A 19,730-nucleotide genomic window follows, 5' to 3' on the forward strand; every position below is an offset into this window, starting at 1 on the left:
GTCTAGGTGCTCTGCAACGATAACCCAATCTGTGGAGAATCCGTTAAACAGATTTCGGGCTCATCCCACCAGCTTTGGCCACTTCTGCAGTCATTAGTCTGCGATCCATTTCGATGCTCCTCTTGACAGCCCTTTTTCTCCTCTCCGATGGACCCGGATGCTGCTCAGTTGTTTCCTTGCCGTGTTTCCAGAACTGCACGATGATTCTGTTGACTGTCAAAATAGGGATTCCCAAATTCTGCAGATTTTGCCACTGACTTATTCCACCATCTGCTTGACCAACTATCCTTCCTCTAACAAAATCTGACAATTCAAGATAACCTTGAGTTCTAGGCATGTTGTAGCCCAAGATAATTAGTGTGCGGACCATTTTCATTTATATAGTGCTCTGTGAACACAAATTAGTAAATAAAATTACACACATATTTCTTTTAAGTGATTTTCTTTCAGAATCAAATACTAATATGAAAAGTTGGCAACGACTATGCATTCATTATATAGATTATTTTTACTTTACCATAAAAGTAAATTCAAAATTCTTTGGAAGTAAGTAATAACTATTGAAGAAAATATGATAGTGGCAGCTCTATAGTAACACAGATGTTAACAGTGAAATCTGTATGACCAGTTACAAACTCTTTATATTAAAGTTTGAAGAAAAAACACATATTTTTTATAATTGTGTAAAGTATAATATCATTAAAAGATCATTTTTCTTTCACAGTGTTTTATTCATTATTTATAATTCAAGTATCAGTATGCAAACCCTACAGAAAATGACAAATGCCAGCAAATTTGTTGCCAAAAAGTGCTTTACCAAAGTTGAAAAACTGGAGAGTCCTTTTTTAATAAATATACTTAAAAATAAATTTTTAAATTACAAAATTCACAATACTAACAATCACCCAGTAAGAGAAATAAATGGTAGCAAGTATGCATGACAAAATAGTTTCAGAACACCATAGCATCAAATGTTAAAGTTGTTGCATCTGTAAAATACCATTCCAATAATATATTTACAAGTAATTACTTCTTAACATGATACACAAATAACTGTGTAACAGTACTCAATTTTCAATCCTCCTACCTATAATCACAAAGATCACACTGGTAAGGCTTGAAAGGATTATGTGTTCTCACATGTCGTTTCAGATGTGCTTTCCGAGTAAACTCTCTTCCACAGATACTGCATTCGAAAAGCTCTCCCACTGGACAGTGTTTAGTTCTGATGTGTGCTTTAAGCACATACTGATCCTGAAATGTTTAACTAAAACAATGTATTTACAGCATACTGCATAAACAAAAACCACTTATAGTCCAAAATCTATTATTAGATGTGAGAAACAAAATATCTATTTATACACCACCAGCTTCATTAAAACAGCATGGTGACTATCATGTAATTTTTTATTCAAAATAACAAGTAAAAGATCTAGTTTCTTACAATAAAAACATGGGATGACTTGCTGAATTTAGGTACTTTTGATACACACAATGAAACCAAAGTTTCATAAGTTGCCAAATCAAAAGTCTTTAACTAAACACAGTGGCAGGACAGGCTAATCTTTGTATTCCATCTGAATTATGAAATTATCTTTGTCAAATAAACCAATTTAGAAGATGATGAGAAGGCTTTGTTACCTTTGACTTTACCATGATTTTCACCAAAAGAAACATAATTAAAGATTAATTTACTGTCTCAATGGCAATAGTACATTTAAAACTACTCAGATATCTAGTACATATTAACTGGTTTTACCATCCAGTAGGCCTCATTTAATGTTCTTAAATTTTCAGTGTTTCAATAATGTTTTAACCTATGTAATCAAATCACATGAAAATTATAACTTTTTAGGTAGCCTACAAATAACTACAAATAAGAACTGAAATGGTAAACCATTAATCACAATGGTGTATTACTTTGAATAATTGATTAGCAATACTAAGAAATGTTAAAAAAAAGAATTTCTTATCTTGTTCAATTATCAACCATGTTAATAAAACATCTCTCTCAGAAAATTAACAGCAATATTGAGAAAATACAAAACACGTTCTTACCTTATATGATTTTCCACATATATTACAGATACTACTTTTCTCCGTGTGCCGCATCATGTGTCTCTTAATGACATACACATGCTCAGCAGTGAGGTTACATATTGAACAAATCAGTTTTGGATGAAGAACCTGTAAAATGAATTGAAAGATAATCACTAGTTAAAATGTACACAATATATATATAACACTTGACAGAACCTGAAAGGCCAATTACTGTTTCTTATGCAGAGTGACAACTGTTTAATAATACATAACACAACAGTACATAGCAAAAACTCGAGCTGTTCATTCTACTCACACAAATACATAACAAAATACAGCAGTGTAATAACTATTCAATAGACACACTATACAGAAACCAACTATTTTTTAATCTACACACACACACACACACACACACACACACTAGTGTAATGCAAAATCTAGGAACATAACCACTGTTTAATCAACACAAGCTAGTACATAAGGGAAAACTAAGAACATAACCACTTTTAACCTACATTTAGACTATTTACTAAATGATACCAACATAACCATTGTTTAATGTATACACACATTACATGATTCCTTGTACATTCAACTAGCTAAATTTGAGATCTTTTAAGACTAAGCTAAAGACAAATTTAAGGCCTACACACATAGATTTGTATGCTATTTATTGGATCACATAATACTGCAAGAGGAATATTAATGAAAAGTACATCATTACTGAGAATCCACTCATGTATTATGCTGAATTTTGCTTCAACTTCCTCTAAAAAGCCAGTAAAATTTCAAAACTAAAAAAAAATCATCAAGCAAGAAATGTGTTAAGCACAAGTGTTAGCACTGAACTAGTGTACACACCCTACAATAGGCTTTGTACTTGCTGTGTTGGACCAACCTGATAGCTATATTGACTGTCCTCCAGCCACTTATTAATGAACACACACTTCCCCATGACATCATTAACATTTCAATATGAACAGCAATTCACACACTGTGGTTAAAGTGCTTAACCCTATGACTACTAGCTACTAATTTTTTGTTAGTAGAGAACATCGTTCTCATCATATTTTGTTCAAAAATAAAACTACTGGATGAAATTGTTTAAAATTTGACAAGAACATTCCTAAAAGTATGTAGTTTCAGAAAAATAAAACATTTAATTTTGATTATTTCTACTATTTCTAAAAAAAAATTTGTTATTTAATGTAATTATTTGCACTCACACTTTGAATAGTTCACCTGCAAGGTGATTTTTATATAAAGTATTAAAATACTATTTTTTTTTTATCTTACAGTTTTCACATTTCATTTGTATAATCTCTAGGACTTCATAAATGAATACCAAAATTTTTAAGGTAAATATTTATATTTTATTTTCCATTTTCTCTACTATATTACTAACTTTATTATCATCAGCATACGGTGCAATGAAATGTTTAAAATTAACAAATGGAAATATATCTATATACCTTTCAAATCCTCATAGAAATCCACTAGAATAGTCATATTTTTCTTATATATGTAATTTCAAGTCATTATCTTTTCACTCATAGTTTATTTTTAATTTTCCTTTCAAATTCTTTGTCTATTATCGTTTATGCTCATATGTTAACTGATGCCCACAAAGCTTTATGAAGGTAATTCAGCAGATTCCCCATAGAGACGCATTGCCAAAATAATATGGTGCTTATACACGCCATCTTGTTTATAACCTTTCAAAATCTAGGCAACAAGTTAAACTTATAAAAATCATTAAACCATTCAAATATGATTTTGAAATCCTACATAATACATAATTAACTCATATATATAAGTAAGATTTAAATTCAATTTAACTGTCTCTCTAGCTCTAGCATATTTAGGTATGAAACCACTGTACATGCTATAGTCAATCAAGCAAAGAACAATATGAATGGCAGTTACATGCACACTGTAATGAAAACTTCATGCCAATTTCAAATCAACTACTGGTAGAGTATAGCATCAACTGAGCTCTTGCTAATGACTATATACACTTCTGTCAACTAACTACATTTACAATGTAGATCTTAAGGCAAAGTATAGAAAGTGGGAGTGGCAACCATCAAGGGTTTGAAGCAATTGGATATTTTAAAGGAAATTTTACAATTGCTTCAGGATTTTATTAATTGAAAAGAGTTGAAGAATAAAGTTAAAACAGTTCTTCAAGTATTAAGTAGACATAGACATATAAAAAAAAAGGAGGTGACAAGGAGACGCCTGTGTAAGACTAGGAACTAGGAAGCAGGGTTAACAAGGTCAGGGGCCTAGTTACGTAAAAATGTTGCCTAGAAATGAAATAAGGGCACGAGCACCCGTGACAGGTTAATGGATTACTTACAATAACCCATTAGAACTAGGAAAGCTACGGAAAAGTCGTAGCTAATAAGCAAAAGTGGAACTTTGAGGTGATATCGCTTACAGGACATGGGTGTAGTAGTACAAGTAAATAGGCAACCGGCTAACTCAACATAACAGTAACCAACTACTTGAGAGTTCTGGTTATAGTTTTGGATCAGCCCAGGAATTCCCCTAAAGCATCCAATAGAGTGGCAGGACTACTTGTGGGTAGTGCAGGATACTATTTGGATAGTCGAGATAATACCAAGAAATTTTGGTTTATAAACCCATGTCTGGGGCTGGAAAATCAGTTCTGCCAGCAGTTCAGAAATTTTCTAGAACTGTGTTGTAACTGCAGTGAAGTTCAGAAGCATGAAAGTTTCTAACATCAGCAGAATTACTAATCCAATGCCATTGTAAGTAGAGTTTATGGTTTCTCTCTTAATCAGTTAATGTAAGTAACTTTAAGAATAGTATGTTAAAGTATATCTATGTATAATGCTGAAAAACCTATCTTAACAGTGTTTAAAGAGTATATCAATTAACAGTGTTTGAGAAGTGTGTAATGTTTAACGAAGTTTTGATTTATATTGGATATTATTTAAAAATGATTAATAAATGTTGTTATAATTGTTCAATGCTGGTCTGGGACTCTGTTTCTTTATTCTTACTGTAAATTACCTCGAGTTGGCAACTTGTGGCTCCACTCGTCACGACAAATCCTCCAAATAAATAAATTTGGTGTAACGGGCAGTTTTAATTGAACTCCAACAATTAAGCCCACGAAGGCACTATTTGTTACAGTTTGGAAAATTTACATCTGTTTCCTAAGCCACCCACTTTGTAGACATTAGATCTCACATGCCAGTTAGGTCAAACATTCGTATTTAGTGTGTACAAACTCCTGTTCACAGCTTGTGACTAAGAGAAAAGGGGTGCTGAAGTCAAGAATTTTCATAGCACGTGAATCACGATGTGAAAATTGCAGTTTAAGTATTTTTTTTAAAGGTTTCCTTAAATCTTAGATAACATTAAAATTATAGCATACATTATAATGTTAATTTGATTTTGAATGTAATGCAGTACCATATACAAAAAGGAATTTAAAATAGTACCACAATCTAGTACAGGATAGAACATATGAACTAATCATTATTCAAGTTACACAATCTAGTACAGGATAGAACATACGAACTAATCACTGTTCAACTTACACAATCTAGTACAGAATAGAACATACAAACTAATCACTGTTCCACTTACACAATCTAGTACAGGATAGAACATATGAACTAATCACTGTTCAACTTACACAATCTAGTACAGGATAGAACATACAAACTAATCATTGTTCCACTTACACAATCTAGTACAGGATAAAAGCTAGGAAGTAATTGCTGTTTAACCTACACATGCTAGTGCAAGACAGAAACTAGGAACTAATCACTGTTCAACTTACACATGCTAATGCAGGATAGAATGTAGGAAGTAATCACTGTTTAACTTGCACATGCTAATGCAGGACAGAACTTAGGAAGTAATCACTGTTTAACTTACACATGCTAATACAGGACAGAAACTAGGAAGCAACCACGTGCTAGTGCAGTAAGGAAAATATTCAGAGTGATCACTGTTTAACCTAACAAGATAATGTAATAAAGCATATAAAAAGTAATCACTGATTAATCCATTCTGGACTAGTGGACACGTTTCAGGTGTCAAGTGCACATTATATAGCAAAATTTAAGTAAAATATTTATTATATTTCAAAAATTTTTTACTCACATATTTTAAAATGGATATTTTGTAACTTTTACTTAGTGTACTTTGCAAAGAAAAATAAAGACAATTTTCAAACTAACATTTCTGCAAAGCTTGAAGGAGTCTTGCTTGTAAACAATGCAATTGTTTATTCTTTTAGAATGTTACTGTCTGTCCCAAAGTATACATTTTAATTGATATGAAACTGTCATTCCTTCAGAATAAAATTAACCAAGTCTTGTTTCTCTCACGGTTTTCCTTCTCTGTCTGATGATTTAATACAGAACTTTATTAAAATCAAATACTGTGATGTCATAAAAGAGTGAAAACAACTAATGACAAACAGCTTTTAAAAATAGTTGAAGGAAAAAGAAGATTATAAGCTATTTACATCAATGTAGAGTAAGTAAAGTGATGTGAGAAATAATGTATGGTTTCATAATAAAAGTGATTATATGTAGCTTCTGCAGAAAAGAACAGAACTTACTAGGAAGTTTATAAGACCTAGGAAAATACCACTTATATGGGATTTTTTATAGCTTCTTTAGACATTGTTTTCATTCTTGCAAAGGTTTTTGTATTCAGTTATACTTCTTTAAAAGTTATGGTGATTTCCTTCTCTGATAAGACATCAGGTAAGCCTTATCAAATAAGTTTAAAGTAAGGTAGAGATGGCAAAATATTCATTCTAGTAAATCAAATCCTTATTTACTGAATATTATTCCTAAGTTTATTGTATCCAAACAAAATTACGATTAATCGATTAATGTCATAAAAATAATCAACTAATCGCAATTAGTGTTTCTGATTATTACTGAATTCCTATTATTCCAATAATTGATTAATTGAAATTAAGAATGAATCAACTGTCATGAAAATAATCAACTAATCAAAATGAAGGTCCTATTACGAGTATTGATACCTGATTTTTAATGTTATAAGCATTCTACAGCACAGAAAGCCCATTGGGTAGCTTTGTGCTTAACTATAAACAATCAAACATAACAATCATGTGTAGGGGGATGCTTCATGATTTAAGAGCCTTTGAGTTTGATTCCCATTGCCACTAAATTTTCTTGCCATGTTTTTATTATTGCAAAGCTAGTAAGACTATTTGCCACTAACACTAATTTTAAATTGCTATCTATGGGGAAGGAAACTGGCCGATAGCACTCATTATCAATTCTATGGCTACTAAAGTATTAAATAAAGTGTAAATTTACTGCTTTTTTTACACAGTGTTATGTTTCTAACTTATAACTACATAACTGTATTCTTTAATCTTGTTTAAGCAAACACATATCTAAGGGAGGGACTCATGGGTCCAGATCTTCATTAATTTCAGGAACACAAATGGACAACTGTATTCTTTAATGTATAAACATGCAAAGATTTATTGGAGGGTTCCAAGTAGGGAACCACCACACAAGTTTTTTTCAGAATTAATAACTATATTATTTAATATTGTTTAAGCAAGCATGGATTTAGTGTAGGAGTCCAAACTCCCACCTATTGTTTTCAGAAACTAATAACTGTATTATTTAACACTGTGTAAGTAGGCACAGATCTAGGGGGTACAAATCCCCTCTTATTCTTTCTTTCTAGAAATTAATAAAATACAGCCAATAGTATCAAAGAGACATATTAGATGTCAGGGTTTTATCTGATTGGTCAATTAGTTTTCATAAAAGCATCTACAGCAATTTGATTATAACCTCAGCCAATGGCCGATTATTTCTAAAATAATACAATAATACAAACATCAATTAAATATTGCCATGGTAAATTTTCTTGCCTTGGGTTTTTTCACACTAACAATGTGTATGTGCTCTAGACTTTTACAAAATCTGTTTTGATCAAAATCACTATTGCTTAGAACACTTATAACATATACTTAATGTTTTAAACAAATGACCTGTGAGAAAAGGAAATGTAAACACAAAATACTACATGTGATTTCCTTGCTAATAAATATGAAATCTAAATAAACTTAGGAAAACCATGGAAAACAGTAACATGTGGTTCAGATTTGTTAGATGTATTTCAAAACATGATACTTTATGCTTCAAAACAAGTTCAAATAGCTATATAATAGTTTTAAAACAATTTCTAGTCCACATTGTGTTTTATGAAGTTCGCACACTCTATTATAAGCCTTTAGTGTATACTTTTATAGGAGACTGATGAAACATTGCAATAAGACTGCAAATGTTCTTAGCACTTTTAACTGTTCTGTGGACGTAATTATAAAAAAAATTGCAAACAAACAATTATAAATGTAATCATTAAACTGTTCAAAATTTAAAATAATCCTTCACATCATTCATACTCAATGCAAGTGATCAATACACATTGTTTTTTAAAGTGTCGGCAACATTTTATACATTAAAAGTTTGGTATTTTGTGATTACACTTCAATTTCATTATTACTTTCATAGATTTCCACAACAATCATTTTAAAGCCTAAAGTATGCAAAATTCTGCTAAGTTACATAATGTCAATTCAGTACCTTGAAATGTTCAATAAGTTCTTCTTCTGTGAAACAGAGAAATGAGCACACTTTACAGTGTTTTGCTTCTTCTGAATGTAAAACAAGATGTTCCTGATACTGGTGAGAATAGTATGCTTGAAAACTACACTTTGGGCATCTCAGGTCTTGAAGTTCTTTTTCAGTTGCTTTTAAACCTAGGCAGTCATATAATAAAAAGGATGATAGTATAAGACATATTTACACATTACAGGGAATTATCTTGTGTGAAAAGTTAACATTTTTCCTTACCTGCTATTTCTTGTATGTCTGTCTTTGAGATTTTGTGCATGACACTAGCCTGGAGCTACTTGTCTTAGGTGGGAGACAGCTCAAGGTTAGTGGCATGTGCAAAATCTCAAAGGCAGACATGCGAGGACTATCTACTGTGTGCAGAGAAAAAGTAAGCCTATCTTTTTCACATCTAAAATTTTTCCTTTAACTATAGATCATAATTTGTGAATAAAATTGTTAAAAAAAAACATGAACATCTCAATGTTGTTACTACTGAATATCTGAATGCAAGAACATACATTAAAGCATATTAAAATGTCATTTTGTCTAAAAACCCAGACAAGTTAATCTTACAACACTGCACATCAGCTTTCATTGAAGAATTATACACATGGTAAATATTTAAATATGGTATTCAGAAGTTATCTACTACCATATTAATTACTCTATCTTTGATTATTACAAATATTTCAGAAGAAAATGTGTAATATATCACATTACAATTTTAAATCCTTAAAACGTAATACAGTCTTTGTATTACTCAATAATGTAAAATGTAATAGTTCATGAGCAATGTAGACAAAGTTTAATACAGATAATAATTCCCACTAATTATTTTCACTAATAAAATGATACCCAAATATGAGAAATATCAATAACTTAAGAAAATTAGGAAAAATTTATTTAATCAAACATTTTCAATAGTGAAAACTCCATTTTTACTCTAATAAACATTTTATTTCAACATATACTGCTACTCAGACAATCAAATGCAGCACAATAAGGCAACAGTGTTCTGCTTTTTATGTTGTCATGTGACATCCCATAAATTTAATTAACAAGCTCCTTTGTTTGGGATTTCCTAAAATTTATGTTTTATATATTTTGATATAATTTGCTAGAAGATTTGAGAAGTGGCTGAACAAGAAGAGAGTAAGTATGCCATTTGCAGTTCCCATGATATGGCGTGAGCCCAAAGATCATATCATTGATTGTTGTTTTTGCATGACTAGTATTTCTGTATATTCAGCCAAAACTAAACAATACATTAACTACCCAGATATTGCATCTCCAATGGAATCAGTACTTCTTGGGCATGGTTTTTCAGTGCCACATCCACCAGTGAACTGGGAAACAGAAAAGTTATGCTGTGAAGAAGACAAGGTATCATCTTCATCTAGTAATTCTATTCCTGTGGCACCACAACATAAACTGCCTCATTTGATCATACAAGAACAGCTAAATGATCTGATTTGTGATGAAAGGTTTGAACCTAGCTTGAATGTGTCTTCAGTATATAATCTTCCTATATTCATTGCTTTCTAAACTGGTATTACTATTATGCATTGTTTTTGGACATTCTTAAATGCAATTTTCAATGAATAAATAAAGTTATTAACCTTTTCACAACAGGAGCCCCTTTAAATGCTTTTCTGCACAAGTCACTGTGTTACCTTCAAAATTCAATTAAACACCTTTACTATCAATGTACGTGAATGAAATTAATATAATAATGTATGTTATGTAATGAAGTTTTATTTAATCCAAGTTTTGAGTTATTTATTTCAAAATAAACCTTTAAAAAACTACTTAAAGCTTCAGATGTATTGTCACATGACCAACAAAGCTATGAAAATTCTCTACTTTGGCTTTCTGTATCTTCAATAATATAATGGTAGTTGAGTACAGGTATGTCTAGACAATAAGTTGCTTACAATACCTTTTGACTCATTCATTTCAAAGTTATCTGAATGAATACAGTTGAAACAAGTAATAATTTTTTTCAACTGCTGATGGTGCCATGCCCTTTTCAACAGATTTCTTTGAGCTTTACAGCACACATGTAGATGCTACATACACATGTATTATCACTAGAAAGAGCTCATTGTACACAATAATGTAACAGCTGTTATTTTGAAATTATGGATTACATGCAATTGACTGTAGTATTATTGACTGCTTGATCAACTACAGCACTTAGTTGTTTCTTACCTAAATATGTTATAGTTAGAGAGACAGTTTAAATTGTATTTAGGTCTTACTATTATATTTTAGTTAATTATGTATTAGTTGTTTTAAAATGCATAACTAACGAGTTTCAACATTTTTTAAATGTACATCATACTTTGGGTCTGTTCTCAAGGCTTATGATTTTATGCAAACAGCTGCGCATAACTCCTAAAGAAACTGTAATATGCTTTGAGGGTATTGTTGACCTTTAAAAAACTTTTGATATCCTTTTAGAAGATTCTAGATATTACATGATTATGTAAATGAAATATGAAAATGATAAGACAAAGAAAAGGATTTTTTATACTTAAAATGAAAATCACCTTACACTCAATTTGTTAATAGTCTGATTGCAAGTAACTACAACAGAAAAATAACACTTTTAGTTAAAACAATTACAATAACATCATTGTTTGTATACAAGATACTTATGATCTTTAACAAAATCTTACCAGTTTTTGAGAGGATAAATTACAAAATCTCAGAGTTACTGCAGGTATTGTTGTACAAGTAAAAGTTGTGACTCAATTTGACAAATTGCACAAGCCTGCTGTGAAAGGGTTAAAGACTAAATTTTTATTTTAAATAAATCTATCTATCATGGATAGAAAATGTTCTACCAACTACTAAAGTGGGCAATGACCGAGTTCAGTAGGATAACTTCCATTGATCATGAAGTTGGTACTAATAGACCAGACAGGGCAACTTTGGTAGACACAAAAACTTAGGAACTTTTTGCAAGTACCTAAATATCAATAACAATTATGATACATGCACCGAAATAATATTCAATGTAGTGAAAATAGATTTCTATATACATGTATGTGCACACCACATTACGTATTAGGCATCACTTCCACTATCCAAGCATCTCACATAATATTCTGTAGAGTGGATGAAGTGTGTTTTTTTTCCATGTTATTGGTCTACTCAAGAAGCTTCTGGTGAGAATAAACACAACTTATACTGTAATGAACAAAAGATGTATTCTGTATATGTGTATATATACCAGCACTAGATCTGTTGTTACATTGTGAGGTTTATAGAATAACACAAATATATATCTGTAAAATATGAAAATGCACTGTCATGTTGATATAAATGCAAAAGACACTTTACTGTATTTTTAAAACAGAAATGTACTTTTAGTGGTATCACTTTTGTAGAACTACAAAAGATACTACTATATTTGTAAAATAGGTTGCATATACTAGAACTGCTATCATTTTTGTAGAACTATAAAATACTCAAATATATGAAAAACAGATATGAGCTGTTGTCACACTTGCAGAGCTACAAAAGAAATTACTATCACTAGGTTCATAAGAAAGTACAGTATACTAATGAAAACAGATAGTTGTTAGAACATAAAGCATTTTCATTTATTTAGATACTGGACATTTCAGATTACATCATCAGCAAAGTCTGAAAATGAGATGTGTTAATCCTATGTGCACAGGGTCAATCTATTTTACAAAGCTCGTACTGGAGAATTAATGTTTAATATAATTCAGAAATTACTTAGTGTATGTTCACAAAATTTAATGACCGTTTAGAAAACATTACAAGTATGTTATGCATACAAAAAAACAAAGTTATTAATACAGTATTTTTACTAAAGATTTGTTTCTGAACGTACTTTATTCGGTCTGACTCAGACTGATTAGTCTTAGTGCAAGAAGATTTTCTTGTTAAGAATGAAGATACGTTTTCATATTACAGTTTCCAAGTTTTATTTGCCTAACTACTATAACCTGTTCAATGAATATCAAAACTTTATATTTCAGCTGTTATTTCCTCTATCCTAACACTATGTGAGCTCAGTTCATTTGATCAATTTTGTAACCACAATAAAAAGAAGACAAAAAAAAAGATATCAATCTAAATCAACCTTTTTTCTTTCTAGAATCACTGCAGATTGTAAGAGAAAATCAGAATTATTTAACCTATACAGCCTCAGATTCATAACACTTTGCTTTTATTTTGTTTGTTTTATTCCTCTTTGAACCATGTCTAACTATTAAATCTCCATAACAAAGGTTTAAATTACCTGATTAGTGAATAGATAAAATTAAGGTAAACAAATCACTGAAGTACATAATGGACAATGAACTTGTATGCATACCTTTCTGAGAAATTTTAATTTAATTTTGTTTTTCATTTGTATTTTCTTATGTAATCTAATCAGTTTCTAATTTTTATTATTAGTTACTTTTATAACAAACAATAACTACAAAAATACATAAAAAATGAGAAATTTGGTACTTACGTCTGGTCTTCTGCCCTCAGCCCCTGACAAAACTTTACTTTTTTGTAATGATAGTAGTAGCACATAAAATAATTTTGAATTAAAATGTATGTTTAAGAATGCGGAATATTAACACACAAAATAAATGCCCTAAAACTATCATAATTTAACTGGCTTTCTAACTAAGCTGTAATTAGATTAAAATAATTCCCATACCTGGTCAAGGTGATCTGAACATAGCAACAATGAATCTGCAGGCCAAATAGTTCAAATCTTATCATGAAAACAAGTTAGCTGGTGCTACTATAGCATGAGGTCTACCACACTATAGCGTGAGGTCTACCTCCCGTTAGTACTATAGCGTGAGGTCTACCGCTGCATTATCTATCCCTCATGGATATCACATACATTTCCATACATTTATTTTAGCGATAAACACTTAATTTGATACATTTTTATACATATTTGATAGACCTGGGTAGACAACATATGGCAGTAGACCTCACGCTATAGTAGCACCAGTTAGCCTTATACAGAAATCAGTAAGTTCAAATATTTTCTTTCTATTGGTTATAAATAATTCAATAACAAATGTCAGAGAGAATTACTGACATTTTTTGAAAGAATGATGTGATAGATGAGCAGGACATGTAGGTTTAACTTTCTGGTTTATATATCCATAAAGAAAGACAACTGGAGACTATAAAATTAGATTCTCTTACCAACATCTAGGTCATAAATGTGTAATTTATGTTCAACTTAGAACATCATATAGGGGCAATAGAAATAACTAAAATAAACAATTCAGAGTGAACAAGTGTCATATGATACAAAGAATTAAAGACTGAGATTTTATTTTAATTATTTCCTTTTGAAAATAAGAAATTACAACTTATATAATATTAAAGCTTCATTTATTAGCTACTCTTTGATGCCAAGTTTATTTGTATACATTGCTAATACAGTAATTAAATTACATTTTGAATATAACTCTCGAAAAGGTTGTGACTTGTGTACTTTGATTCTAACTTGTATACACGGAATTAAGATATATTAATACAAATAAAGTAAAATCCAAATGATAATAAAAAAAAAGAAAGTTTAAGAAAACATCAAAAAGAAATGACCAGTAGAATATATGGATGCAAACTAGAATAAATAAAATCAGAGTATAAAATATAATAATCTTATTATGAAATAAATAGTGATGCAAGCACATTTATACATTAAATAATACAAACTAGGAATAAAATAAAACATATTAGTTGCATTTCAATTTATGAAATATTTACTGATAGTTGTTTGTCAATCATTTTAGTTCAGAAGACATCTTCAGATTATCTATTAATATCTTCTGAGTGAAAGTAAAAGAGACAAGGTGTATAACAATATCAACTACACTGTATCCAGTACTAATGAAACCATTTGCCCAATACCAGAGCACTTAGGTAAAGATAATCTTTTGCAATTAATAGGCTTTCTTTAAAAAAAAAGAGGTTGAAGGGCTGTAGATCCAGTTGTAATGATGTAACTTGTATCTTATGAACAGAGGATTCTTCATGTGACCGAAGTACTGACTGAGGTTTTACTATATAATGGCCAGTTTTACAAGCTACACCTAAAGCAATGAAGTGGTCGTAGACTCTAGATTTTAGTGGTTTTATACTATTCAATTTTGTCAATATATGCAACATTACAACATTTACACATGTATTTATATATGAATCATGAACAAAAGCACTGGTAGTCATACCTTATATTGAAAGAAGTTAGAAGTTTTTAATTTAGAAACAAGTTTGAGTTGAATCTGAGGGTGAAAGTTTTTCATCAGTCTGGAAATTTCTTTTTTTTTTTCAATATGTAGGTTTTCTGAATCCATTTAAAGGTAGGTAGACAATGAAAAAAATGTGAGGACAATGCAAGGTTTATTACAAGGTTGGAACTGATTATTAAAGAACTTTTGTGTAATGATAGTTACAAAGTTTTTTGGGTAGCCATTTTGTGTTAGAAGCTTTGTATCAAAGTAATATGTTCTTGTAGAAGGTTGTAATTTGAGCAAAGATCTAAGATTCTGTTTAAATAGAACATGACTAGAACACATTTGCGAATAAACAGAATGGGTAGTTACTAAAAGCATTTTTATGAAAAGTTACTGATATTTTTATGAATAGTTACTAAAGTATTTTTATGATAAACAGAAGCAGAAAAAATTATTATCTACTTTGTTATTTTAATAACTAGAAAAGAAAGAAATCCATGTTCATCAAGTTCAGAAGTGAACTAAATTTAAAAAGCTGGGAATTTAGATATGTTAAAAATTTTGAAATACTTTGTTTGCCTTGCTGATAACTTCACAAAAAAATAAGAGCTTTGACTGTATACTCTAATTAAATTATGATTATAAGCATATATTATACTATTCAAATCCTCTCAATGTTTTCTAAGCTTCATGTTCTTAAATATCATTTTTTTACATTATTTGTACTAATATAATTCAAAACACCTTTTCTTATTATTATACGACTTTACTGATAATTGAATAACTTATTTGAAACACCTGACACAAAGATATAATGAAGTTTGTTTTTGTCTTTTATGCATGGTATTAGAACTTGTATATTTGTACAGACACATCTTTCTTGATTCTCAACTAGCACTGTCAGTATCTCTACCTGTTTATACACTTATCAAAGTGTCTCTTTCATCCCTAACACTGGCTTACCATTACTGGTGTTTTATGTGATTATTAGTGTGTTTTGTAGTACTAACAATTTGAAAATAATTGTAGTATTAATATATTGTTACCAATTTACTATAGATGTAGAACTATATTTTATTATGTCTAGAAATTGTTTAAGAGCCCCTACACCTCTCCTGCATATGAGAATTAAAAAATAATTATGAAAGCAGGCAAGATTAGACGGTAAAGGGAGGAAGTGGAAGTGAGGCCTTGCCCCAGAAGGCAGGGGGTTTTATACGAATGTTCTTACTAAAATATACAATTCTGAATAGTATTAGTATTGCATTGAATTCTAGTATTGTCTACATAATTATACTAACATAAAGTGTAGCATATTATTTTCTCTTTTCTTTTGTTTCATTCTATACCATGTTTTTAGAAATTGTCCATCCAGGCTTTGCAGGTTTGAGGACTCTTGTAAATATAGGGCCTTATGCAGCTACCTGACTCACCCATTGGGAAATAATGCGCTGGTCATTAGTTTTTTGTTTTTGTACTATAATAACTTTTCAGTCCTGGTACATGAATGTCTTTTACAAATACCTTAGATTGTCTTTGATAGCTAGTACATATGCTTATTTTACAAGTATAGTAGTCTCTTCCAGTAAAAAAAAAAGGTAGTGGCTAGGATGAAAACAAATGTAAAGCAGATACTCCTTTGCAGGGTTAAAAGCCTTTAGGAATCATACACTATTTACAAAACTATACAGTTAAAAACAGTAACTTACCTATTTTGGCTGTAGTTTCTGGCTTTGGAAGAATGACTGGTAAGGGATTTGCTGTAATTGGAGTAACAGTAGCTGGTCCTGTCAAGCCAGAAACAACTGTTGAGATATTTGAGTTACAGGAACTCTCTGGAATTGCAAGAGAAGCATGTATGATATTGGAAACCAGTGAGATCACAGTTGAAGAACTGGTATCTTCAGGAATAGATTGAAGTGGGTGTTTTCTAGGTCTACCTCTTTTTCGTTTTATTGGTACAGTGCTTATAGCAGAGTTTTGAGCTACCTGTGAAGTCTGACAATCTGGCTGAACCTTACAGCTGGGTGGCACAAAGGGAGACTCTTCTGTGGCTTCTGAAGATTTAGAATTAACTAATTCATACGTCGTAGAAGTAACAACTTCTGGCACACACTGTGCTTTTGTAATTATAATATTGTCTTTCTGTCCAGTAACACAGCTTTTAAAATTCACATCAGTTTTTTTGTCACTTACATTTAGCTTTGGAATGGTATTGCATTCACGATCATTAGGAAGAAGTGACAAAATACCACTGTCTGAATTCACAGTACTTGCTGAAGAGACACAGGACATTGAACTTGAAGACACTGCACAAACTAATGTATTTGCATCAATGCTTATTTTTGTGTTCACATCAGTGCTTGTATTAGCTCCATCACAGCTTGTAGAAGAATCATGATGAATTAATATTTCATCACCCAAAGGTTTTGAAATCTGAGATGAGACATTTACATACTCTGTTGAATCTTCTTTGGAAACAGACGATTCAAAAGGGATACTTTCTAGTACAGAAGGAAGAGATAAAACAATGGACTGAACTGGTGTAGTTGCCTGACTCAAAACTGAAGAACTGCTAGAAACATTTGCCAACTGAGCACTCATCATTGTAGAAACAGATAAAGATGAACCACAAGCTGGACTTTCATTACTCTGGAGAACACAAGTTTCTATAAAAGGATCAAATAGTATATTATATTATAAAGCAGTCTAAAATAGAACACTTTACACATATTTCAATAATTGATAAAAATAATTTTCCATTCACAACTTAAAAAAATATGACCATAAACTACCCTTAAAATTTAACACTCCTGAAGCGGGTTGAACTGAACTTTTAAACACAAGGTTCTGAACTATAAACATAATTTATAATAACTGTGAAAAATGTGATAAAATCCAACAATAAAGTATCTCAAGATTTTACTTGAAAAATAAGTTTTTTTCCTTTTCCTTTTTTGTCTCAATCAAGTCTAACCTGATTAAAATATATTTACAAAATTACAAATGACATTAGTCAAAAATTATTGCTATTTATGGTATACATTATATAATTTATATTTCATATACTAAAATAATAGTAATGTTTATAAAATTAATATTATTAAAGGCTAGCCTACAATAAAGAGCATGATGATATCAATATTGTAATTTATTAAAAATACGAGTTGAATTACTTTTTCTAATATTGCTACTATACTATGCTGAGTATTTTCTAACTTTTACACATATTTACCTATCATGTACAGGATGTCTGAGAATGTGTTAATTTAATATTTCATCACAAAGAACTCAACAGAAATTCTCCAGGTGCCCCAAAATTCCATCTTGATTTCTGTACTGTAACCCTGAGTCAAGGGAGCTCAGACAGGACTAAGGGAGGTACTACAGACAGTTGAGCACTTGAATGTGGTAAATGACAATTCTGAAAGGGGTGTAGCCCTTACTGAGGAATATAATGCCAACATAACAAAGAAAAAAAACTAGAAACCTGTAACTAACAAACGCTTGGACTCACGTGCAATTTAGTGCAAATATCTATTAGAATAATATGCTTTAAAAACTAGTAGGGTGACATAAAATAAATGGCATTCATACAAATATTAACATGATCCTACAAAATAAGTTCTCTTTCAAGCTAATTCATAATGGAATGCTAGTAAACTTCACTGATATAGCCTGATCATTCATGTTATGCTGTAATAAACTCTGAAGTGGGAATAAATGTGGTACTGTCAGTCTGAGTACACAGTCAAGATAATACACCTAAAGCATGATAACCCAAAGTAAAATTTAAAATAACATGAAATATAAGACTAATAATAATAGAAGGTTCCTTAATTGTCTGTAACCGAAAGTGCCAGGTTTTAGGGAAAAAACGTGTTTATGTATTTATTTACACACATACATGGCTTAAAAAATTAAAAGATCAAATTAAAAATGTATGAAATAATACACACATCCAAACCTTAGTTTTCTGACAATCCTGATCACATATCTGACCCTTCTACTGCACGTGGCAGTTTATAAGGGATGGTATTATCCTCTTACAGTAATGAACTGTAACAAAAATGTCAAATATTGCAACAGTAATTTATATTTTGTATTTTTTTAGAAGAAAATAAATCAATCACATTTTTTTGCTGTGAAGTTTCTGAATATTATAATTTATTACCTACCTTCAGTTGACAAGTCAGGAGTGTTTGCATGCTGGTTGGTATCCTCAGACTGGAAAGTTGTTTGAATAACTGTCTGAGTATCTGTGGTATTACTATTAGGATCTGTCAGTATATCAGCATATGCTTTTGAAGATAGTGGTTGTTCTGGCAATGAAACTGCAAGCATCTGAAATATAATACACACACACAAGGTGCAAAAAATACGAAATACTAAAATTCAGAAATTATATAAACAATATAATTTCTAAATATGCACTACCAGCACTTGTGTTTGAAATTTTTTAGATTATAATAAATAATCATAAACAATGTTTTATATTTACACAATAAAAACTTTATTGAAGCCATACGGCTTCCACTTTAAAATATCGCTCTACACGTACATGTTTTGACGTGATCTACGTCATCCTCAGGAGTAACTTACAAGACTATTTTATACTTTCCCCTTTTCAAATCACTTCATTGTTATTTACATATTTTCTTAGAGTAATTGAAAAAATAAATAAATAAAAATTATAATGTATCTCGCCATGTATCAATGTATTGAATTGCCGGTTCTTCATCTCTATTTAATACTTATTTCTAATGTTTCTCTAATATTTAATGAT

At 30.6% G+C, this 19,730-nt stretch overlaps 1 protein-coding gene across 3 annotated transcripts in view; it reads right to left on the reverse strand.

The window, feature by feature from the left end:
• Positions 1–19,730, reverse strand: part of LOC106461595 — an 84,712-nt gene that overhangs the window by 36,523 nt on the left and 28,459 nt on the right. For all 3 annotated transcript variants that reach the window (XM_022388605.1, XM_022388606.1, XM_013921438.2), the window contains exons 9-13: positions 19,123–19,288; positions 16,654–17,613; positions 8,676–8,851; positions 2,059–2,187; positions 1,088–1,254 (exon numbers count right to left, since the gene is read on the reverse strand). In XM_022388605.1, the coding sequence (XP_022244313.1) occupies positions 1,088–1,254; positions 2,059–2,187; positions 8,676–8,851; positions 16,654–17,613; positions 19,123–19,288 (1,598 nt within the window). The remainder of the gene's footprint in view (positions 1–1,087; positions 1,255–2,058; positions 2,188–8,675; positions 8,852–16,653; positions 17,614–19,122; positions 19,289–19,730) is intronic.

This window comes from Limulus polyphemus, unplaced genomic scaffold (genome assembly GCF_000517525.1).
Source record: "Limulus polyphemus unplaced genomic scaffold, Limulus_polyphemus-2.1.2 Scaffold995, whole genome shotgun sequence".
In the NCBI taxonomy this organism is placed as follows: Eukaryota; Metazoa; Arthropoda; class Merostomata; order Xiphosura; family Limulidae; genus Limulus; species Limulus polyphemus.